Source organism: Anabrus simplex, chromosome 6, assembly GCF_040414725.1.
Source record: "Anabrus simplex isolate iqAnaSimp1 chromosome 6, ASM4041472v1, whole genome shotgun sequence".
In the NCBI taxonomy this organism is placed as follows: Eukaryota; Metazoa; Arthropoda; class Insecta; order Orthoptera; family Tettigoniidae; genus Anabrus; species Anabrus simplex.
The window spans coordinates 300,233,524-300,259,533 of record NC_090270.1 but is presented as its reverse complement, the minus strand read 5'-3'; the positions used below and the strand labels follow the sequence as shown (position 1 = coordinate 300,259,533).

At 39.1% G+C, this 26,010-nt stretch overlaps 1 protein-coding gene across 1 annotated transcript in view; it reads left to right on the top strand.

Annotated features, from left to right (window-relative positions):
- Nucleotides 1–26,010, top strand: part of Dnah3 (dynein heavy chain 3, axonemal) — a 912,075-nt gene that overhangs the window by 609,225 nt on the left and 276,840 nt on the right. Inside the window, exons 38-39 of the mRNA XM_068228454.1 lie at nt 9,100–9,326; nt 22,408–22,585. Coding sequence (XP_068084555.1) covers nt 9,100–9,326; nt 22,408–22,585 — 405 coding nt within the window. The remainder of the gene's footprint in view (nt 1–9,099; nt 9,327–22,407; nt 22,586–26,010) is intronic.

Below are 26,010 nucleotides of genomic sequence, written 5' to 3'. Positions count from 1 at the left end.
GTAATTACAAGTTTTCCTCCGAGTTTGAGGCAGACTCGGGTCCCTATCTTAATCTAGATACAAACAAAATCAAAATCTCCGGCTATACAAATCTGTTACACAGAACAAACTTTTAGGTCATGTCCATAGGCGAGTTTATCTGAGGGATACACATCGTCTACTTGCCCCAAGTGAGAAATCTTTTCCTAGTTCTCGAATTCCCAATGGAATCACTGAATTATTTGACATACCTCTACCATCGGCTATCATGCTCTTATTCACATCCTAACATTAATATAAAAATTCAATTTAATGCCGATATATACCCAACGTATACATATATATTTAGGAATTACAGACTTTCACTAAATATACGATTTCCACGGAAACCTCGCCCTCTCGTATCCGTATACTAACATGAGTATAATCGAATACCGGACTGTAGACTCAATTGTCTAATACGCTAGGTTGCCAGTTCCCATGACTCCGTCTGAGTATCGAGCAAGAATCTCAGGCTTCGTCATCTACAATGAGCCTGTTCGGAATTATCTACCTAACTTAAATATTGGGTACCACTCTGGTCACTCCCAAAATTCCGAACTATATACTCCTACACAAGGCCTACAAAGTCGCGCATCACAAACAAAAAAAAATGAACCGGGCGCTGCACATATGACAACTGCCAAAATAACAATCGCTCAACGTTGCATCGTGCCAGAAATGAACCTGACGCCGCCCAAATAACAATCGCCACCACTCAAGGCGCCATAAATGAACCGTTCCCATCCATCGATATCACAATGCCAGACTCAGTCGGTTAGAGCTTCGTGGTTACGTTCGGTCTGTGGGCGAGAATTAAATCTAACTTCTATAAAAATAATCACCAATGGTGTATATGAATGGGAAACAGTTGCATTTGTTGTGAATAAGAGACAGATAAAGGGGTAAAATGGATTTATTCACTAGAGCACATAATTAATATTCATTCTATCGAAATTCCACAAAATACAATAAAACATGACGCAAACTGTCATAAAAAAAAGTATAATGTGCCGTGCACATTAAGAACAACTACATATTACATTACTAAAAAAAATATCGGTCCAAATACCGAACAAATAATTTATAAAAGAACAAAATCTTAAATCTTGGCCTGAATTACATCTTTAATTCTCGACAACGCCGCCAAGTGAATATGCCGATTTCCCCGAGGGGAATTTCGATTACGACCGTCCACAAGCTATGCTTCGACAAGAGAAAATCACGTCAGTTTCATTCCATAATACAACTATTTACATATACAAAATCATTAATCCTGATAAGGGAAAATCCAGGGATCCTAACTTATATACTACACAGATTCTACTGACAGATCCGATCTGTCGCAAACAACCAGCCTGAAGCTGCATACCACCAGAGAAAATTAGCTCCGGGCTAAATTTAAGAGACAAAGATTAATTCGTCAAGACACAACACACTGACAACAGATACGACAAGGCACTTCGATACAAGGTACATAAGTATACAAACACAACTCCTGTAAAATAACAGCATAATTACAATATAAAGAAAATATGTACATGCAGTCAGAGCACTTCCTCATCACCAGGTCATTAGTGGCACGCCCCTGTCCGCCAGGGCGATCAGGACATTCCCCTTTGACTAGTGGTAAGTTTCACTTTTCATGGGAGCGGAACCCCGCTGGAAAGTTATTCATACTGCCTCGCAAAGGACTCCAGGCAAACGGGGTGCAGCTTACACTTGGCGGGGTGCAGGTAATTGCTTCCTTCACGGCTATCCCAGCCAGACTTGCTCACACAACAAAAGAAGGTTTCTCTCTTAAATACTCTTAAAAGCTGCTGCTTTATTACGTAAACTAATTATTTCTCCCGTTTATAAAATCTTCTATGACAACAGAAACATCTCTTCTTCACCTTTCAATACATATGCCGCAAACATCGCTCTCAAGGAAGACGTCACACATGGCCTTCCGTCTCAGCGGCTCGGGAGTTCGATTCTCGACTCTGACTCTTTACTCTGCGGGCATATCCAAGCCCGTCCTTGTTTAAAGCAGCTTGCCCTGCCAACATTCCTTCCTTGCCATGTTTACAGGCATTCAAACCCATATCTGACTTCCGCGTCATATATCAGGCGATCTCAGCCTCTCAACCCTCGCAATAATCTCCACCCCGATCTACTGTCGTCTCTGCTCATTAGAAGAACCTAACTACCCAACGAAGACGTCGTGGCGTTCCTGTGGCAGCGAACATATATCTGAAATCGCGCACAGATCAAATATAAGAGGCCTACACTGGTCTTTACTGCTAATTATTCCACAAAGAGAAGGCGGCCTGGCCTCGTCAATGATGAAACTATCCACCTTCCTAACACTTAACACACACACCTAGGAATGCTCTGAAAGGATTAAAAACAATGCATGCACACACACTCCTAACTTTACCTATTTACAACCCTTTTTCCCCTAACTAAACTAACCACGAATCACTGCAACAAATAAGGGCACTAGCATGCTGCCCTGGATCTCCCACTGATTTATTGACAGTAAAATTACTCATCGTTAGCAAATTGACATTGACCGTTAATATTACCCTAAAAACTGGATGAAACTGAATTGACCTCAAATGTTACCCACATGCTTAAAAATATGACATATCCACTTAGCTTTGTTGTCTTCGGCAATCACACCATCTGCACAACTGCAGCGTCAGGAGATTACTCGGCCATCATATCCTCTTTGATGGCGTTACAAAAGATATGAATTACACATGTAGCTTCCATGATTGTCCTTGCAGATAACACTCCTACAATGAATGGAAAACAGGTTAGCACTACACTTGCTCAATTGCATACGCGCACACTAATTAAGGAGATATTGCTTAGCACACATAATTGGGCAAAGATTAATTCTTTAATCAGAGTCGTAGTCTCAGGGAATGCGCCCCGGATCCGTCCGTATGCAAGAGCAATTACGATACGATCGAACACGTTTTCTCCGCGATCGCGAAACCGACCCGAAACGTTGGCGTATAATACTGCTAATTAGTTCACGACAATCTTCCCGGTATGCCCAGCTATCGTCCCTTTTATTTACCGCGTTCACACATACGTGGTACCTACTGCACTTGATGTAAGAGCGAAGCGTCACACGCGTAGCGGTAAATACACATATACGGACTTGTAACTCCCGTATTTATTAAATGTAACTCACACCAGGGTGATACGTTTTACTGTAGTCTGGGCACGCTTCTACGTGTATGATATTCATATAGCAATCATGAAGAAATAACGTCACTGTAGCACTTTGATGTCGGACAAAGAAAATGGCGATCTCGACTGGCGTGGAGACTACTTCCTGTACCACGGACACCTCACGAAAGACAGACCCGCTTCCCCAAGCCACTCTTGGTTTTTATGGACCCACCCGCGTCGTTCCGAAAAGAGGGGGTGGCCCTGTTGGCTATAGCGCGAGGTTTCAACCGCTTTCTCAGGACAAAGCCCACAACCGTTATAACATAGCCACACAAATATATATGTAGAAGTTAGCCGATGAATGAACAGATAAAGAAGTCTAAATTCATTTACTACTCATCAGGCGTATCGAAACCGTGGAGAGGGGTTATTTATCAGATTTCACCCTTATTTCTAATAGGTCGGCACTGTGATGATCGAAGTTAGCAACCCCGCGCAATTCTCTATGACTCGCTTTCACAGCTCGCGATTGGCTCTTTTCAAACTCGCCGCACGTTAGGTGACGCTGCGACACTCCCACAGCCTCGTTCAAACTTTCAAACCACAGGCCGATTCAAACCTGCTTCCGGCCGCTCTTCCAGGGCGCGGCCCAGCACAAAGCCGTTTGCTTGCCACCTCGCAAACAAAGTCTTTCAAATTTAACGCCTCCACAGTGTTGCGCACTATGCAAATAAAAGTCCCTGGGGCAATATGATATGTTTCACTATATCTTTATTAACCTGCTGATCTTAACTTTCAGGTTGAGATATTATAACGTCTAAGATAGGCCTACACTCGAAAAAAGTAATAAAAATAAGCATCTAACCCTGGACATAATGTAGACATTTTGCAAGTACGAACATTTGACAAGACTCGTTCCGTCTTCAATTAGAGCTGTCAAAATGCACTCTGTCTCCTTCCAATTGTTGTGGACACTCCCTGTTTTATGATTTCTGAGGATTCTCTAAGCAATACCACCCGAATGGGATACTAAGATGGTCCCTTATGCAAGTTCCTCTATATAGTATTGCTTTTCCAGTACAGTACTTCCTCTAATTGCCGCAGTGAAGGTACATTAACACCAAGATCCATAAGTATGCCGTAGCTGTCCTTTTGTGAGATACAGTTTCTTGAAAAACATATGATTGAAGATTTAGCAATGATGGGACTGAAATTTCTGAATGGTTGATCCGGGAAATTGTTTCTTTGAGGAATGGATAATGCAGGATTTTTACAACTTGATTTAATTAGGATGCTCGCAGGACCATTTAATTTGACTGAATAATACGGGAAAACTTAGTTTCCGGGAATGTATAATCATGGTTCTACTGTAAGTTGAAACACCATCAGGTCCTACAGCTTCCTTTAATTCAAGAGATATCAGTTTGTTGTAAATTTCTGCTGTACTGATGTCGATAACTGGCAGGTTCACTGAAAAAAGGATAATCATATGCCATATTATTATTCTGGTAAGTAGAATAAACAGATGAAAAGTGTTGAGCAAAAGATTGACAATGTTCTCACCAGTATCTGCTGTAACTTCGTTAAGATGCAATGATAAAGTGACCTCTTAGAACTTAGATATTACCAGAATTTCTGTTGGTTGGAACAAATACTTCGTTCACAGTAAGAGATATAGTTTATGTAGCAAAATTTGTATTCAGACTTGCATTCATTTCTTAATTTAGATAAATGCTGATAATCACTATTCTCCATTCGGACCTCATATTTTGTATAATTTATGTACTTTCTTGTTAAGAAATTGAAATGGTATGGTCACACGAAAAGGATGGATCCCCACAGGACTCCTTGAGCATACTTTGATTGCATGTTCCTGGGAAGAGACCAAGAGGACATCCTCATGATATTTGGAAGAAGCAAATTTTCAAGGACCTTGAAATCAGAGATGGAAACTTGGGTCACAAATGTGAACAACATCTGTGGAAAGACAGGACAAACTGGAGGAGGCTCGTACATAACAGCAGCCGTTTTGCTGGAGTGAAGAGAAGATTACGATGATGATATGTGCTTTCTTAATGAGCAATTGCAATTTATGATTATACCACTTCAGGAACTGGGGGTCTTAAAATTCCATATAGGGGTGTAACATTCCATGATGTAATGTAGTACAAAATAGAAGGATTCTACTGCTTCATCAATTAATACGTTCTGAAGCATCACCTTCCAGATAAATTGAGAGAGGTGACAATTTAGTCCATGATAATCTCAAGTTAAAAAGTCAAAACTATCAGCAGATAAGGAACAAGTCAGGTTGTGAGTTTCACAAATAGGAAAAGTCCTCTGAGTTTTAATTACTGCGTCGATGGGGTGAAAGTTCCTTCTGGGGATCGTTGTAAGTATCTAGGTGTTAATATAAGGAAAGATCTTCATTGGGGTAATAACATAAATGGGATTGTAAATACAGGGTACAGATCTCTGCACATGGTTATGAGGGTGTTTAGGGGTTGTAGTAAGGATGTAAAGGAGAGGACATATAAGTCTCTGGTAAGACCCCCAACTAGAGTATGGTTCCAGTGTATGGGACCCTCACCAGGATTACCTGATTCAATAACTGGAAAAAATCCAAAGAAAAGTAGCCCGATTTGTTCTGGGTGATTTCCGACAAAAGAGTACCGTTACAAAAATGTTGCAAAGCTTGGTCTGGGAAGAATTGGCAGAAAGAAGACGAGCTGCTCGACTAAGTGGTATGTTACAAGTAACTATTCTCATTTTGGTTCCGTATTGAAGTTGACGTATATCTCAAATATTATTATAATATTTATAGGTCCACCTGTTCAATACAATGCAATATAATCCACTATTTCATGTGGTTAAAATTTAAGTCAATGGTACATGTTTCACCCTTTGATGATTGTGCTTACACTCAAGGCCATCACAGTCTTAATGATATATAAGAAGAGGATCCATTTTGGTTTTAAACGTTCAAATATTCATGATTAACCACATTGTAATCTTCAAAAACTGTTAATTCACAGTTTTTTTTAACATACTTTGGTGCAATATTGTTTAGACATTATAGTATAATATTTTATGAAATCATTGTCCAACATTTTACTCTATAGTTTATAAGATTGGAAAGATTCCATATCCATTAATTTTTAAGATTAAGATAGGCTGATGATACCCGTAAAAAAAAAAAGGGGGTGAAACATGTACCATTGACTTTTATGTATTATGTATAAATTTTAACCACATGAAATAGTGGATTATATTGTATTGTATTGAACAGGTGGACCTATAAATATTATAATAATATTTGAGATATAAGTGGTATGTTCTGAGTTGTCAGCGGAGAGATGGCGTGGAATGATATTAGTAGACGAATAAGGTTGAGTGGCATTTATAAAAGTAGGAAAGATCACAACATGAAGATAAAGTTGGAATTCAAGAGGACAAACGGGGGCAAATATTCATTTATAGGAAGGGGAGTTAAGGATTGGAACAACTTACCAAGGGAGATGTTCAATAAATTTCCAATTTCTTTGAAATCATTTAGGAAAAGGCTAGGAAAACAACAGATAGGGAATCTGCCACCTGAGCAACTGCCCTAAATGCAGATCAGTATTAATTGATCAGTTGATTGATTGTATAGCTCTTTTATAGGTTAAAGAAGTCTCTAATGCTAGGTGGTGTCTATCAAAGGGAACAATGCATTCATTACTAGCTTTTCACTGGAACTGGAGTTACTGAAAACGAAATCAACAAAATGATTCAGAAAATTCAGGATATAATTAAACTACATGGTTATTACAAATGATTTGAGTGATTCCAAAGCTCTACAATAACTTTATGATTTGACATATTGTCACAAGACTTTGCACACACATAGAAAAACTCAAAAAGTTTTTTTGATATTTACAAATGTTCAATATGTGCCCCTTTAGTGATTATGCGGACATCAAGCCTCTAATCAAGTTTGTCTCACACTCAGCGCAGCATGTCCCTATCAACGGATTCGAAAGCACGTTTAATGTGAGCTCACAATTCTGGCAGGTTTGTTAGGGGAGGAGGTGTAAACACTGAGTCTTTCACGTAAGCCCACACAAAGAAATCGCATGAGGTTAGGTCAGAAGAGTGTGGAGGCCATGACATGAATTGCTGATCATCAGCTCCATCACGACCGATCAATCGGCTTGGCAATCTCCTGTTTAAGAATTTATGAACATCACCATGGATTTATGAACATCACCATGGAAGTGGGGTGGAGCACCATCCTATTGTAAGAAGAAGTCCGCGCTCCCCTCCGATTGCGGCATGAGCCCAATTTCCAGCATGTCCAGATACATGTGTCCTGTAATGGATTTTTTCGCAGAAGAAAAAGGGGCCATACACTTTAAACCATGAGACTGCACAAAACACATTAGCTTTCGGTGAATTTTGAATGTGCTGCATGATAGCTTGAGTATTCTCTACACCCCAGATTTGCACATTGTGTCTGTTCACTGTACCATTAACAAAAAATGTTGCTTCAACACCGAAGACAAGTTTCGTACTAAACTTATTCTCTTCCATACACTGTTGCAATCGCACCGAAAATTCAAGGGGTTTGACTTTGTCATTGGGAGTCAGGGCATGTAGCGATTGTAAGCGGTAAGGCTTCTGCTTTAGTCGTTTCTGTAAGATTTTTCAAATGCTCGGCTGTGGTATGTTCAGCTCTCTGCTTGCTCTCTCCAACTTCTGTGGGCTACACATAGAACTTGCCCGTGCACAATCAACTGTTTCTTCAGTCACTGCAGGCCGATCCATTGATTTCCCCTTTAAACTGCACTTACCATCACTGTATGGAGTTAGCAGTTGGTAGATCTTTGTGGTACTTCATCCTGAAGTGTCATTCCACTGTTATGACAGACTGATGTGAGTGCATTTCAAGCACAACAAACGCTTTCTCGGCCCCTGTCGCCATCTTGTCTCACTGCTCACTGCTGCTGCGCTTTCTTGGCAGAAATGTGAAGTGCGACTTAAGCAGACCAAAACGTTTTGAGTTTTTCTGCATTTCTGTTGAGTTTCGAGACCATATGTCAATTCATGGAGCTACAGTGAATTTATGAAATCGCTTCAATCATTTGTAATAACCATGTAATTTTGGAGGTGAGCTGCATGTAACTTTTTAACAACATACCAGCTCTCCTACAAATTGTAAATTCCTGGGAGTACTGGGAATCAAACCCAGGCCTCTGAGGTTGGCAGCTAATAGTGTTAACCATTCCACTAAGAAAGTGGACATACAGCTGCTTTAAAATCAGTGACCCATGCTGGTCATCAGGGACTTTGGTCTTCCAAAATGACCTGCAGGTAGAAGTATTTTGTGATCAATTTGCTCGGCTTTATTACCCAATCGTGCTGCCTCTCACGTCACAGAGGTCCTCAGTTTACCTCTTGAGGTTAAGTGAACAATGTTCCAAATTACAAAATTACATGCCAAAATTGTAATCCGTGGGTTCACCAAGGATCAAACCTGAAGTCTCAGGGTAAAAAATGGATGTGGTTTCTCTATATGATAGGGTTGGCCCATACAACTGATTAGTCACCTCTAATTCACTCTGATTTGGTCCTATTATAGGTTTATTTTTCCTTTAAAATAAAGGTTCAGCTGGATGCATAATGCTCTGATTCATTCAAAAAATACACTTATTCCAATCTAGAATAAATCATTGTCAATCCTAATTAGTGCTTCTGAAGATAATTAAGTGGATTTCTTAGAAGTACTGGTAACCTTGGTATAATTTGTATTATATTGAACTTTGTATCTATACGATGCTTGCCTGTGTGAATGTGTCATTCAAATTGTAGGTTATTTTAAAAAATAGAAGAATAATTATTTCCACTTTTCATTTATTGTGTGTTCTGTAGATGATGGTTGGTGCTACTATGGAGGTGTATAAGATGGCCATCTCACAGTTTCTGCCAACACCTGCCAAGTCTCATTACACATTCAATCTACGAGACTTCTCTCGTGTGATCAGAGGAGTTTTATTGGTTCCTAGTACCCATCTACAAGATCCTGACAAACTTATCCGGTTGTGGATCCATGAAGCCTATAGGGTCTTTTACGATCGTTTGGTGGATGAAGATGATAGGTCTGTGTTTTTTATTTTTTATTTTATTGTACTTATATTCAATATCTAGGTTCAATTTATATCAAGGTAATTTTATTGTGCCACAAATAAAACACAAAAGGAAAGGTTAAACAAAACAACCAAAACAACAACCACTAAAGGAAATATGAATAGATGGACAGCATGATGCAGAAAGTGCTGGACAGCATTGCCAAGAAACCTAAATCGGTGACATTTGAACTTTTGAAGTAAAACAATCAGGTTCATTAAAATATTGTTTATTAAACATAAAAATCTTAAGTTCATTTAGAAATAAACTTCTTTTTTTCTACCACGTTTTCCCACACCTGTGGGGTTGCGGGTGCGAACTGCGTTGCACATGTGGATTTGGCCCTGTTTTATGGCCAGATGCCCTTCCTGATGCCAACCCTATATGAAGAGATGTAATCACTATAGCATGTTACTTTGGTGGCTGTTAGTATGGTGTGTTGTCTGAATATGAAGAGGAGAGTGTTGGGACCTATACAGACATCCAGTCCCTGAGTCAGAAGAATTAATCGGAAGCGATTAAAATCTCCGACCCGGCCAGGAATTGAGCCCAGAACCCGCTGAACCGAAGAGCAGAACACTGACCATTCAGGCAACGAGTCGGACCATATAGAAACAGACTTAAATTTCAAAAATAGGTATAAACAAAAGGGTACATACCCCAGATATATTAACATGCACATTTGACACTGCGTGCTCTCCAACACTCGCAAAATGATTCAAAGAAATTACACATTTACTTTCAAGGTTAACAAGAATTTAACTGACAGCCATGCTCACAGGCACGTGAGGGTTCATAGCCCTGCCCTCAGAATCCAAGTGATGTCCCTAATGATGCAAATTGCCATCTGGCTTAAAATATTATCACCAAAGGGGTATTTTAAATCACAATGAATTAATGGTTAAAGAAATGAAGATAATTTAGCAAAAGTTATTAATGTAAAAGAACATCAAGGCCCGTGGAGCGATAGCTCAAGTGATAGATATCCGTTTTGACAGAGAACCAAGATGAGAATCCGAAATGCTAACTTCGTGTCTTAGGATATTAACCCCCCCTCCATAGTTTGCTCGCGTCACCCTTCGAGAAGAAGGGAACCAAACGACCACTAATGTGCAGAATTCGACCAGAGCAGACTTTATATCTTCTTAGATGATGGTGGAACATTCTCACACCTGCTGACACTTGCCAGAATACCACAAACAAGGGTTTTTTTCTGGCGTCATTCCCACACTGTCTGATACTGGCCAAAACATTCTGAACAAGGGTCCTTTCTTTCTGGGGTCAGTGAGTCATGAGAAAAGAATAGCCAGGTCTGCCATAGGGTGTTCAAACAGTTCCCTTCCCCAGTTTACTGCGAAGAACAAAGACTCCCCCCTTTCATACACACCCATCCCCAAAGATACTTTTATACGCACTTTATAATGTGGTACCTTCACACTTGAGGAAGATATTTAAATATCCATTCCTTTTATAATTTTCTTCATTGCAGGATTATCATAAGACAGGCTACTTAGTAAGGAATGTTCTTAGACATTATATCCTTTGGGTGTTTGCCATGTGAAAGAGGCAAGCTGTAGGGAATGTTTACATTTTGCCAAGACTTCACTCCACATCCTCAGAAGAGAAACTCAACTGACCACAACTGGACCATGACTACGACTGTTCTGATATTGCTGGAAAGTTTGAGATCAATTGACCATTGCTCTGTTGATGAAATGGTACTCATTCATCACTAGATGGCATAAGACACCTGTTCTCAGTGATTTATGAGTATATTGGTTCTAGGATTGCTGAAAATGGTCACCTTATTAAAGAGGTAACTGCAAAGATTAATGCAATCTGGATGAAATAGCAAATGATAACAAGCACTGCCTGTGATTGCGAGGTGCAAAATCACCTGCAATTGTTGATCTGTTGTACCATCTTCTACCGTGTCACACCCTATTATAAAAGACGCAGAACATCAAATTAATGTTGACATTGATGCTGAGATAGTCAGCTGATGACATTAGATGGGTTCTAATTTGCAATGTAAATGTTAGAAAACAATTACTTGCTGGAAGTTGCTGGTTTGGGGCTTATGGAATGATCGATACTAAGCACAACAACATGACATCAGCAGTCTATATCATTATATGACCGAATTAAATAGAGATGGCAGTGCCACTTAGTAGACAAATGCTGGTAAGCATGTTAATGAGATAATGAAGAATTTGACCTTGAAATGGATATCATCCCTCTACTGTGACTATAGTAAATTGATAAAATTTAACTATCAAAATCAAACATAACAATATTATAATGATTTGTAAATGAAACTCTTGTCGATTCAAAGAATTTTAGAGAATCTAGCAAAGAAGCTTGGTTTTTCACATCTTGCTCTAATGACTGAATTGAGAATCTATACATCCAGAATGTTGCCTTGTTGTACTTGCCTTTGAACAATAACTACCACCATCAAAATCCATATGTTATTCAATGTAGACCTAGGTAGTAGCATGGTAACATTGGCTTAAAAAAATTGTGATGTGGCTATTGGGGTTCAGCTGCCATTGTGGCATATTAGGGTATCCTGATGGATAATTTTTTCCTAGAAATTTATCATAAGATTAATTTAAATGCGGATTCACAATGATTTTCATTACTTGTAATTTTTCCTATCAAGACAGGTTTATTTTGTTAGTTATGTCACAGTCTGGTATAGGGCTGCAGTCCGACTCATTGGCTGAATGGTCAGTGTAGTGGCCTTTGGTTCAGAGGGTCCCAGGTTCGATTCCCAGCCGGGTCAGGGATTTTAACCTTAATTGGTTAATTCCAATGGCTCGGGAGCTGGGTGTATGTGGCCTATTCAACATTAGAAGTCATCCTAGGTAGGGCCCTAAATCTTCTCAGACATGCAGGTCGCCTAATAGGCCATCTACTAGAAAAAGACCTGCACCAGGCCTCTCCGGAGGCCATACACCATTTATTATTATAGGTCTGCAGACATCCTAGACATATTCGATCGAATTAATAGATAGTTATGGCAGAGTGAAGAAAGGAAGAACTTCCTAAATAGCCTTGTGGTTTATACTATGTTAACATAACACCTCATCAAGTAGGTTTTCATAAATCTGGATGGGGAAATCATGCTAAGTTAACATTTTCACTGGAAATCAAGGACCAATATAAACGTGCAAGCAGAGAGCAGAGTAGAACCACTGGGCTCAAACAGGTTATGAATCGAACACTAAGACCACCATAACTGTGTGTGGAAAATGCAGCACCGTTAACAAGGAATTGCCATTGAACAACTTGCATTGGTACCATCTGGCTGGTTACCCCACAGCAGTAACAAGTAGACTATACAGCCAGTATCGGGTGCTGTTGTATGGAAGTGAAACATGGACGATAACTAGCTCAGAAAGAAAGAGAATAGAAGCTTTTGAAATGTGGTGTTACAGAAGAATGCTGAAGGTGAGATGGATAGATCGAATCACGAATGAAGAGATACTGAATCGAATTGGTGAGAGGAGATCGATTTGGCTACATTTGACGAGAAGAAGAGATAGAATGATAGGACACATCTTAAGACACCCAGGACTTGTTCAGTTGGTTTTTGAAGGAAGTGTAGGTGGCAAGAACGGTAGGGGTAGACCAAGGTATGAATATGACAAACAGATTAGAGCAGATGTAGGATGCAATAGTTACGTAGAAATGAAAAGGTTAGCACAGGATAGGGTGGCATGGAGAGCTGCATCAAACCAGTCTATGGACTGATGACTCAACAACAACATCGGGTGCTGGTAAATAACCCAATACTCTAAGGCAGGCTGTCAAGGTCGCGAGCTGACTGACAGTTCTGCATGTATGAGAAACAGCTGTTACGAGCGTTAGCCCAGAACATTATCAGATAATGCAAGGCTGCAGGGGTGTACTTTACACATTCGTGACTATGTTACTCCATATATATCTATATATTCTTTCATATAAGGGCACATGTAATTAAATGTGTTCGACATGGCTGTTGCATAAAATGAGAGAAACATCATGATTTGTAATCACTGTGTACCAGTATAATAAGTAATTATGTTAAAGGTTGTCATAAACAATGAAGTATAAAATAAAATGCATTAATTTTTTAGGCATTTAATATGCTCAGTTCTCCTATGAACAATGAAACAGAATAATGCCAAATATTATGCTACTACTTTTCTGTAGCAGTATGTTATTTTTTTTATAAAGTTAAGCAAAAAAAGTCTATGATAAAAGTAGTATCTCTTGAAGCAACGATGTTGATACAAAAGTACACAAATACAAACACACACTAACAAATTACTGTGGCAATCCTTATGACACAGCCTATGCACTGTAACATTACTCATAGACCAAAACAGATAACTAGAACTTGTCATTGGTAGGGGTGCACAACCCCGAGTCAAGTACAAGCCAACTGAAGGGTAGAGACTTGCACCCAGGTGCACTGGTATTTCTAGCACAGGCACTGCACTTACGGTGGTCATGGTTTGACACACCTGCCCTAAAGTTGTCAACAGCTTCAGGCAGATGATTTCCCTTAGGCGGGGTGATGGCTCCCTCAGTGTAGAAAATGACACTGGAATCGATCAAGTAGCATCGAACCCCAGGTTAGGGGCGGCTGCAAAAGGTGTCTCCGCTTTATGTCAGGAGTGGGCTGATCACCTGCTGGCAGTAGTTTTAAAATGCTTTTGGGAGTGGAGACTCCATCGTAATAGCAGCCTAAAATCAAAATGGCACTTTCAAATCAGCCTCGGAAAAGGCTAGGACATTCCCCGGGAGTGATACGCGGTTCTTATGCTGAGAGAACTGTGAGAAGTGGGTGACCAGTACAGAATGTTATGAAGGTGACAATACTGGTAATTAACCTCTTATTATGGACTGGAAACCCAGAAGAGGTGATTGATTTTATGGAGAAGGAAAATATAGCTATGGCAAGATTGAGTGTGGTTAAGTGGAGAGGAAAAGGGAAAAAAGAAGTTTAGGAATAGATACATGCACTACTGGAGTGGAGGACATGAGGCAAAGAATGGAGTGGGGATAATAACCACCAAGATCTTAGAGGAGTGCGTAGACTACGTAAGTGATATAATATTCAAGATACAGTTAAGGATGGAAAATGGAGTAAAGGTATTCATCCAAGTGTATGCACCTCAGACTCGATGCAAAGAAGATGATATGGACAAATTCCTGGACACACTGGAGGGAAAAATAAAGAATGTGGAAGTGAGTGACCTGGAAGACTTCAATGTAATGGTGGGATGTGACAGAATAGGAATGGAAAAAGTAATTAGACATTTTGGATATGGAAAGAGGAATGAAGTGGAAGAGAAGTTGTATTTTTGTGTGGGAAATGGGTGAAGTATGAGCAATGCATAGTTCAGGAAGAAGAATAGTAGACAGTATACAAGATATGGATGGAGAAACAGGAGGATAAAGACAGTAATTGCTTACTTATTTGTGGAAAAAGCAAATCGTAGACAGTTGTGGACATACATACATACATACATACATACATACATACATACATACATACATACATACATACACACACACGCACATACACACACACACATAGGTGCTTTGAAAAGTTCTCGGAATATACTAGAACCAAGTATCTTACCTCGGTGGAACTGCTTTTATTTTTCAACATAGTCTCCCTGTAGACTAATGCATTTGATCCAGCGATGTTCCAATGCCTTGATCCCATCTCGAAAATGAAATTCCTCCAGGCCTGCAAAATACCTCTCCAATTCGGCTGTCAGTTCTTCCCTTGTAGAAAATCTCCGTCCACCGAGGAAAATTTTCAGCTGAAAGTCTGATGGCGCCAAATGAGGTGAATAAGGTGGATGTGGCAACAATTCGTACCCCAGTTCATGAAGTTTTGCCATGGCAATGACACTTGTGTGCAGTGGAGCGTTGTCCTGATAAAAGATTACCTTTTTCCTTGCCAAACCAGGCCTTGTTTCGCATATCTTTTCCTGTAGTTGGTCTAGGAGGTTTGCATAGTATTTCCCCGTAATTGTTTGACCAGTAGGAAGATAATCTATCAGCAGAATGCCTTTTGCATCCCAGAAAACTGAGGCCATGACCTTTCCGGCCGAATGCACTGAGTTTGCTTTCTTTGGTGGTGGTGAATCAGCATGTTTCCACTACTTTGACAGCTGTTTTGTCTCTGGGGTATAGTAGTGAACCTAAGTTTCATCTGTAGCCACAAACCGGTGCAAAAAATCTTGTTGGTTGCACTGAAAATGGGCCAGACTTTGTTCGGACATTTCCAATCTGGTGCGTTTATTGTCCAATGTCAAGAGCCGCGGCACCCATCTTGTGGATAATTTTTTCATACCCAGTTCTTCAGTTAAAATATTATACCCATTCAGAAGACATCCCTACAGCTTCAGCAATCTCCCGCATTTTCAGTCGACGATCCTCCATGACCATTTGATGCACTTTTGCGATAAATTCTGGGGTCGTAACACTTTTTGGCCGTCCATCATCCAAGCTCTCCCGACCAAATTTAAACTCGCTGGTCCACTTGGCAACAGTTGAAAATGAAGGAGCAGAGTCCCCCAGTATGTTCTGAAAGTCGGCATGAATTTCCTTTGCTTTCATACCTTTCTTTACAAAGTAAATAATCACGGCTCGAATCTCAGTTTTTTCCATTGTCACAAATCACTACGTGGGAACAACAACAAAGAGTCGTCACTACCACACTCCTGCAGCTAGAGCACTGACGCGCCACGTGTTCACTCACAAAGGATGTGTGATTATTGCGCGGGAGCCTCATTGCTCTAGCACTGACATCTAGCGGTGATTCCGAGAACTTTTCAAACTGTCCTCGTACGTACGTACATACATACATACATACATACAAGCACACACACATACACACACACACATATATATACAACTTAATGTTGAAAAACACATAACAAGCCAATAACAACTATGTACTGTTTATTCTTTGCAGCTATAGCATAGGTGGGGATGTGTGGGATCTGGTAAATGCAGCACGGGTGGAGTTTAAGGAAGCGGAGATTGTTATCAGTGGAATACTGTGTAGGAGGGCTACTGACTGGAAGGTTATTGGGGATTTAAATAAGCTATAGGGTGGGTATGTGGGAAAATGGGAGTGAGATTTCTAGATCCTAATGGGTGGGTAGGGGATAGGAATCTACACTCAGGTGGCCTTCACTTAAACTGCAGTGGTATATATAAGTTAGGAAATTTGTTTAGAAGGGTTATAGGGAGGTACATTCAGGAAAACGTGGTTGTCTAGGGAGCAGTGATAAGGTTACAGGGATCTGGAAAGCAAGTAGGGATAACATAAAATTGTTAGTTGAATCATGGCTGAGAAATGAATAATGGATGCAGATATACTCTCACGGAACTGGAATGTGTATCGTAGAGACAGGATCAAAATTCCTACAATGGTGGGAGAACGGGGTGAACACTATTTAACAGATACTGAAAAAGCAAACCTATTTAGTAGGGAATTCAGAGATTCAGTAGATGATTGCCAGGAGTTGGAAATCGAAACAGAAGATAGAGAGGGAGAGACACAGAGGGAAACAATTCACAAATGAAGATATTTTCAGAGAAATCCAACTGCTTCAGCAAGGAAAAGCAGCAGGAAGTGATCAAATTACTAGGGAGGTATTAAAGAAAATGGGGTGGTACATAGTACCTTATTTAAAATTTCTCTTTGACAATGTCATAAATAATAATGTAATACCAAAGGAATGGAAGGAATCTATAATAATACCAATTTATAAAGGAAAGGGTGATAAAAGGAAACCAGAGAACTACAGACCAATCAGCCTGACCAGTATAGTTTGTAAAATACTGGAGAGTTTAATATCAAAGTATATCAGAGCGATATGTGATGATAAAAATTGGTTCATGAGGAGCCAGTATGGATTTAGAAAGAAATTTTCTTGTGAGGCACAACTGGTGGGATTTCAGCAGGACATATCAGATCAATTGGATTCAGGAGGTCAGTTAGATTGCATAGCCATAGATCTTTCCAAAGCCTTTGATAGAGTGGAACATGGAATATTATTAAAGAAATTGGAGGGAATAGGATTGGACGTAAGGGTTACACGTTGGATAAAATCATTTCTAAATTCAAGGGTTCAGAACGTCAAAGTAGGAAATAATGTATCACAGGAAGAGAAAGTTTGGAAGGGAATTGTCCGTTACTTTTCTTGATATACGCAAATGATTTAGGGAACAATATAACATAAAAAATAAGATTGTATCCAGGTGACATAATTGTTTATAGGGAAATAAATACCATTGAGGATTGTTCAGAATTACAAAGGGACCTTGAAAGTATCCAACAATGGGTTGAAGAAAATAATATGAAGGTTAATAGAGGCAAATCAACTGTTACAACTTTTAGAAACAGGAGCTTTAAAACTGAATTTGAATATACTTTGGATGAGGTAGTTATCCCAAAAGATGGCAAGTGCAAATACGTAGGTGTGAGATTTGAAAGTAATTTGCACTGGAAGGGTTATGTTGATGACATTGTTGGGAAAGCATACAGATCGTTACATGTCATAATGAGGCTACTTAAAGGATGCAATAAAGAATTAAAAGAAAAAAGTTACTTAAGTATGGTTCGTCCATTATTGGAATATGCAAACAGTGTTTGGGATCCTCACCAAGAATACCTAATAAACGAAATAGATAGTGTGCAGAGGAAAGCAACAAGATTTGTAACAGGGGATTTCAGGAGAAAGAGTAGTGTATCAGAAATGTTAAAGGAACTTGGGTGGGAAACTTTAAGTAAGAGAAGGGAGAAAACTAGACTTATAGGATTATATAGAGCCTATACAGGAGAAGAAGCATGGGGAGAAATCTGTGACAGGCTTCAGTAGGAAAATAATTATATTGGCAGAACTGATCACAAGTATAAAATTCATTCATTCATTCATTGGGAAGGGCATGAAGGAGTGGAACAGTTTACCAGGGGTAGTGTTTGATCCTTTTCCAAAATCTGTACAGATATTCAAGAAGAGAATAAACAGCAACAGAGAAAATAAATGCAGCAGGTCGTTATGCTACTTAGGTTCCAGAATGGGTAAAAAAAAAAAGTAAATAAATGCAATGTAAAGTGTAATCTTATACCAGTTGTATAGTATCATTTGAAGTAATTCCACATACTGTATATCAGTTAACTATATTTGTAAGTAGTACAGGAGATATTATAAGTAGAATTTTGTAAACAATATAAATTTATTAAGGATGAGCTGTGTGTTTAATAGAAAAAATTGTTAGCGTAAATTGTATAATATTGTATTATAGGAAAATTTTCTTCTCTTGTTAATTTAATATTTAGTGCTTGACAGTAATGTATTTTAGTGTACCATTTGCCACCGAGGTAGACACCTCATTTGCAAATAAAGAGATTTTGATTTGATTTTTTGATTTGATAGGAATGGTAGGAGGGGTATTCATTCTGGTGAAAAACAAATTTGTAAGCTACAAAAAAGTTAAGGATGACAAACATGAAATTCTAGGTGCAAGGCTTATCTCTAAAGATAATAGGCAATTTGATGTCTTTGGAGTGTACAGACCGGGAAAGGGTACCACTGACGCTGATTCAGAATTATTTGATAATCAGCTATGTGGGAAACGATATGGAAAGGAATGTGATTGTAGCAGGTGATCTCAATTTACCAACTGACAATTGGGAAGGAAATGCGAACGACAGGAGGCATGACCAACAAATGGCAAATAAGTTAATATAGGAAGGACAGCTGTTTCAGAAAGTGATGGAAGCAACTAGAGGGAAGAATATTCTGGATGTGGTGCTAGTAAAATCAGAAAAGTTCTATAGAGAAACCAAACTAATAGATGGTATTAGTGATCACAAGCTGTTTTTATCGTAGTTTAAAATAAATATGATAGAAAGGAAGGTATTAAAATTAGGACTATTAGACAGTACCAAATAGCTGATAAAACAGGCATGAAGGCATTTAAAAAAAGTAACTATGATCGGTGGAAAACTGTAAAGAAAAATGTAAACAGACTCTGGGTTGGGTTTAAAGCAATTGTTGAGGAATGTGAAAACAGGTTTGTAACTTTAAAGGTTGTAAGGAATGGTAAAGATCCACTATATTATAAGAGAGAAGTAAAGAGACTAAGAAGGAGGTGCAGTTTGGAAAGAAATAGACTTAGAAATGGCTGTGGAAGTAAGAGAAAATTGAAGGAACTTATTAGTAAATTGAATCTAGCAAAGAAGTCAGCTAAGGATAACATAATGGCAAGCATAATTGGTGGTCAAACAAATTTTAGTGAAAAATGGAAGGGTAACCAACTGATGAGCCCAACTTAGCACACTGGGGCGAAATGCTGGCAACCGGGAATGAGTTAGCTGGAAAATGTAGCCTATAATATCCAATAACGGACCAACTATATTAGTATTAAAAATTTACTCATTCGGAACAAATATTTCAGGTTCCCCATGGTAATCATTACCTTTAAGTGGTATGTTCCGAGCTATCAGTGAAGAGATGGCATGGAATGACTCAGTAGACAAATGAATTTGACTGGTGTCTTTAAAAGTAGGAAAGATCACAATATGAAGATAAAGTTGGAATTCAAGGAGAAAAATTGAGGCAAATATTCATTTATAGGAAGGGGAGTTAGGGATTGGAATAACTTACCATGGGAGATGTTCAATAAATTTCCAATTTATTTGCAAATATTTAAGGAAAGGCTAGGAAAACAACTGATAGGGAAACTGCCACCTGCCCTAAATGCAGATCAGTAGCGATTGAAAATTGTTGATGATGATATGCATACTATGCAAGTTCAATTTTCCCAGCTATTTTGCTATCGTTGTTTTGAATGTCCGCACATGTGTGAAATTTTTGATTGAAGTGAATTGATTTACTCAGAGACTATGACAAGCAGATTAGAGCAGATGTAGGATGTAGTAGTTGCATAGAAATGAAAAGATTAACACATTATAGGGTGGCATGTAGAGCCGCACCAAACCATTTTATGTATTGATGACTCAAACAACAACAATAACAACAACAACAACATGACATGCTTTCTGAAACCCATCAGTTGTATGAGATCTCCTACTTTCAAGGACTCATTTCTGCTTCCAAATGTGCAGTAACTAGGAGTGAAGTTTATGGTGAATCATGGATTTTATGAGTGGAAACAGATGTATAGCATGATGTTTTACCTTGATGGACCCAGACCTTCCTTATCTGTGTACTAAGGAAAGCAAAAATTTCAATTTGTTAAGTTTGGAAAAAAGAAATTAATAGTGAAACCATCTCCATAGAGGCCATAAAGGCCCTTGGATGAGTGGAAGGTAAAGGCTTCCACTATCTTTAACCCCAGTGCTCAGTGGTACAGAGTAGTTAAACTCAATGCTCAGCCACTTTTGCTCTCAGGAATTAACCTGGCTCTCATTTTTTATATAGGTTGAGGGAACCTCATGGCCACGTGCCTCTCTGAAGTGAAAACCTTGTTTTGAAATTTTTGACTTCCTGATGGGGTATTGAACCCACTCCCTTCCAGGTGAACTTCAGCTAGGTGGCCTCTGTATAAGTTTGGTAGTGGAGAGAATTGACTCCTACATTTTTTACCTCAATTTTAATTTTTTTTTTTTTTTTTCTACTGGATTAATGTTGTACTAACACATAAAAGATTATTAAAGCTTGCTGTAATCATAAATTTATTACAAAAGTTCGCAAAAGTTCTAAAATTCCTTATCAACTTTAGGATGGTAGAACATAGCCATTGATTTGTTATAGTTATTCAGATAGGTATAAGCTCCATCTAATAGCCCGCCTGGTGGCCATGATCGTTAAGGCGCTGAAGTCTAAAAAACGGTCTAACACCAAGGTTAGCCGGTTCGAGTCCCGTTGGTCGAAAAAATTTTCACCATCAGAATGTTGGCCGGCAGGGTAGGGGAGGTGGTGGTATACAATTTCTAATCACTAGATTGCGTGCCAAAAGCCTGGATTAAATTCCAAACCTCTCCGCAGTGCTCATATGGAGTGAGGGCATATGACGCTGTTGATGGTGATTCGTCCGTCGGATGGGGACGTTAAGCCTTGAGCAGACCCCTTGGTGCTATTCGACAGGAGTAGGCTATGTGCCGGCACCGGGTTTCACCCTCTCCCTACTATCATATATCACGTCATTCATTTCATCTCTCATTAACTCCTCTGATGAGGTTGACGTCAGGAAGGGCATCCGGTCATAAAAAACCGCCACGACAAATTCATCTCACCTCATACCCGACCCCGTAGGGAAACGGGACAAGGGTTGGACAAACATAAGCTCCATCTAATGTGATCATATTTCTATATTTTCAACAGTTGGTGTTTATTCAGGTTTCAGTTGTTTCCTGTTCATCCAGCCATGAAACTTGAAAATAATCTAAAACATTTCTCTAGGTTCGTACATAGGTATACTGGTTGACAATACTGTTTATAGAACTCACATGAATAATCCCATCTTATTTGGAATCATCCCTTTGCATTCGAGGATTGAGTATAGATATTAGGATCTTATCTACCACCGTGGAATATAACTGATGGCTAGCCATGGATGGACCAACTTTTGGACTTTCGGGATTAGACTTATTTATCGCTCAAGAGATTTCTCCTTCTTGGCCATTCACACTAACGCAGTTTTCCTGATTTCATGATGAAAATGCATTAATGTTTTGCACTGAATTTCTGTAATATACCTTTATCCAAAATAATTTGATTTTGTGCAGCATGTTCCGAGTGAGAAATCAAAACACACTGCCATGTGTAAAATAGATAATTAACAAGTGATGGTCCAACTCTCGACTGCAATTTACGTAGCAGAGCTAGTGTTACCTTATGAAATAATTTTTAGAACTTGGAAAAAAAATCTTCTCTCCATTGATGATTTTATACTTAACAATTGTGTAATGGTACAGTTTTGTTTAACAAACCTAATTCAGTGATTTCATTTATGACAATTCTTGTAAAATTCTGAAGTTATCTCAGAATTTTTGTTTTCTTACAGGCAGAAACTCTTTTCTATAGTGAAACATGCATGCTATGAGCATTTCCGTCAGCGCATGGAGAAGGTTCTGGATGATCTAATTCCAGAAGATGAAAGTGTTCTTTGTGATGAGCATATTCGTAAACTTTTCTTTGGTAACTACATGGATCCTGATGCAGATCCCAAGATATATGATGAGGTAATATATTGGAAGTATATCCTTATATATCCAGAGCTCAGTAGTATAGTGTCCTGAATACTTTAATATATAATTATGGTGTGTGTCAAATGGGAAGTGTTTAGACCTTGAGAAGCTGTTGAGAATTATCCAGCCAAGCGACTGCTATGTTGCATTATCCCACTCACTCAATGCATTGTGTTCCCTGGAAAATTTAACTGTGTTAAATATCACTAGTGCCAGGTTAAAATATTTTTACTTCATAAAAATTACCACAGTGGAAACAATACAGGCTATAGTTGAATGTAACTTTTTCATAATTCGATTAATAAAACCTGCCATCCCTGTCAGTGTCATTGACTTTATCATCATCATCATCATCATCATCATCATCATCATCATCATCATCATCATCATCATCATTGATTCTCCACTCTTCCAGGCTGGGTGTGGAATTGAACAAGCCTCCTCCATAAACTAGCTACCACTTCTCTTCCAGTACAATATCTTCTTCCACTATGGGACTTTTCTGTTTACCTCATCCAGCCCTCTCTCAGTTTGTCTTGTGGTCTATTTTGAGTTTGTCTTGTGGTCTATTTCAAGTAAAAGTAAGCTTTGGTTCTTCCATTCTTATAAAATGGCCAAACCATTTCAGTCATGATTCTTCTAGAATATCAAGCAAACTCTGTCGCAGCCCTAGTTGAAGGTGGACTGATTCATTTCTGATCTATCCCTTCTGAATTTTCAACCTGAGGAACTGTTGCTTGTAGTCAACTGTTATCCTTACTAGTAGGGTTGCCTGCTTCCAGTCCATACAGTAGTTCACAATGAGTAGCAAGTAGGTCTTATAAAATGACATTTTTTATTTTTGGGGGAAAATTTTGCCCTGTAATAGTTGAGCAACAGAATTGTAGAAGGGTTGCAGCTGCATTAATCTCAATTTTATATATGAAAACTTGTGTTGTTGATGTGCAGGGAGGCCTGCTTAGGTGTTTTCAAAAATACAATCAGCTTTGCTTGCCAATATCCGTGAAAGACCAAATGCTGCACTAATCCTTATAATGTTATTAATAATAATTCGAAGATCAGCAAGCTTACTGGCTAACACAATGGTACCATCAGCAAAGTGGATGTTATTAATAACACTGCCATTTATCCTGATCCCTAGAATAACATCCTCAGCAGTTTCACTGAACCCAGCCTTAGAGTAGGTATTAAAAAGGAGAGGGGACAGGACTCATACCTATATGTATAGCTATGTCCTCAGTTGTGTCTCCCTCTATTTTGACCTCTTCTGTTTGGTTCCTGTAGAACTGAGTGATGATACGCAGATCACCAGCATCAGCACCAGTAGTTTTTAAAACCTCAGCAAGTTTTGCATGAGATATACAATCAAAAGCTTTTCAGTAGTCGATGAAGCATATGTACATGTTGACATTCATATCCAAGCATCTCTGAGTCAAAATATTCAGACAGAAAAGAGCCTTGCAGGTTCCCAGTCCATTTCTAAAACCAGACTGAGTAGGACCAATTTGGCGTTCGCGTTTTTCATAGATACGTGTGTGCATGATATGCAGGAATACCTGTAAGACATGGTACATGAGACTGATCATGCGATGATCATCACAATGTGATGCACTAGCTTTTTTAGGTGTAGTAATAAAACTTTATCTTAACCAGTGAGATGGAATTCTCCCAGCTCTATATACTGCTTTGAATAGTGAGGTTAGCAGGTTTAGGCCTCGACCATCACCTTAAGCTTTGAGTTTGAGAGTTTCTGTATGTATCTTGTCCAGAACCACAGCTTTACCTTTCTACTGAAGCTTGATTGCATACAGTACTTCCTCTTTTGTTACGTCAGAACTTGCTTCGCTGCATTCTTCAATACAGGGTGGTTTGTCTGGATGAACGTCGTTAAACAGATTCTCAACATAATCATTCAAGCACTTCAGCTTTTCTTCAGCTCGCACCAAGATAATGCTATTGGCATCCCTCTGCATAGCTTTATATGACTTGTATATTTCCCAGTAAGTTCTTTGTTTTTCTTTTGGAGGTTGAAAATGTTATGTTTCTCCTGGAGATATTCAATTTCTTTGCATCTTTCCACGAGCCAGAGTTCTTTTGCCTCCCTGCATTTTCTTCTCACTGTCCTGCTCAAATCTTCATGCTGTGCTTCATTTTCTGCCATTCTTCAATAAGTTGTAATAGAGTATTTCACATGTCATCCATGGCTGCTTCTTTGGGTTGCTTTAATATCCAATGTCTGTTCCTTGAGTATCAATGAGTACGTTCTTTGGACATTTCATTGTGATTCAATATGGATTGTTTCTGAGTTGTTTGCTGCATTCATCCATTCTTCACACTTCAAGGTTGTTTGAATCTGTGCCTCGAGGTTGTCAAGTTTCTTTATATCAATCTGCTTAGGTTTATCATAGCCTCTGATCTTGAAAAAGCAATGGAGTTTGAAATCCATGATGACAGGATTGTGGTCACTATTAACATCCGCACTAGGGTAGGTTTTAGCCAATTTCACGAACCTTTTCAGATGACTATTATTGAGGATGAAGTCTATCTGGTTTCTGACAATATGACCTCAGAGTCTACAGGGAACGTCCATGTACACAAGCACCAGGGATGTAGTTTGAAGAAGGTATTGATGACAGATAGCTGTTGTTCTGAACAAAACTGTACCAGATGATCTCTTCTGGTATTTGCCTCACCAAGACCATATTGTCCAACAATTTTTTCTCCGTGCCAAGACCTATCTTTGCGTTGAAGTCACCGAGGACTACTGTTTATCTATCCTTTCTTTTTAAAGGCCATTGCCTTCTCCAGAGTGGAATAAAATTCCTCAACCAATTTGTCATCTTTATCTCCTGTTGGAGCATAAACCTGACCAATGTTCATGGCACAATGTGATGTTTGCAGTTTAAGAAACATGGTTCAATTTCTCAGGGGAATGAAATCAATGACTGACTTCACCACATCAGAAGAGAGGAGCACAGCTACTCCATAGTGATGTTCAGGATCATCACCACCAGAGTAATATAGTACCTGTGTTCAGTCTTACGTATTCCTGTTCTAGGCCATCTGACTTCACTGAGGTCCAAAACGTTTGACCTCCAGAACGCTGCATTTCTGCTTCAAAGTTTGCGAGCTATCCAGCCATATATAAACTTTTTACATTCTAGTGTCAACTCTCTCTTTTTCTTCTGGTATTTGCCTCACCAAGACCATATTGTCCAACAATTTTTTCTCCGTGCCAAGACCTATCTTTGCGTTGAAGTCACCGAGGACTACTGTTTATCTATCCTTTCTTTTTAAAGGCCATTGCCTTCTCCAGAGTGGAATAAAATTCCTCAACCAATTTGTCATCTTTATCTCCTGTTGGAGCATAAACCTGACCAATGTTCAGGATCATCACCACCAGAGTAATATAGTACCCT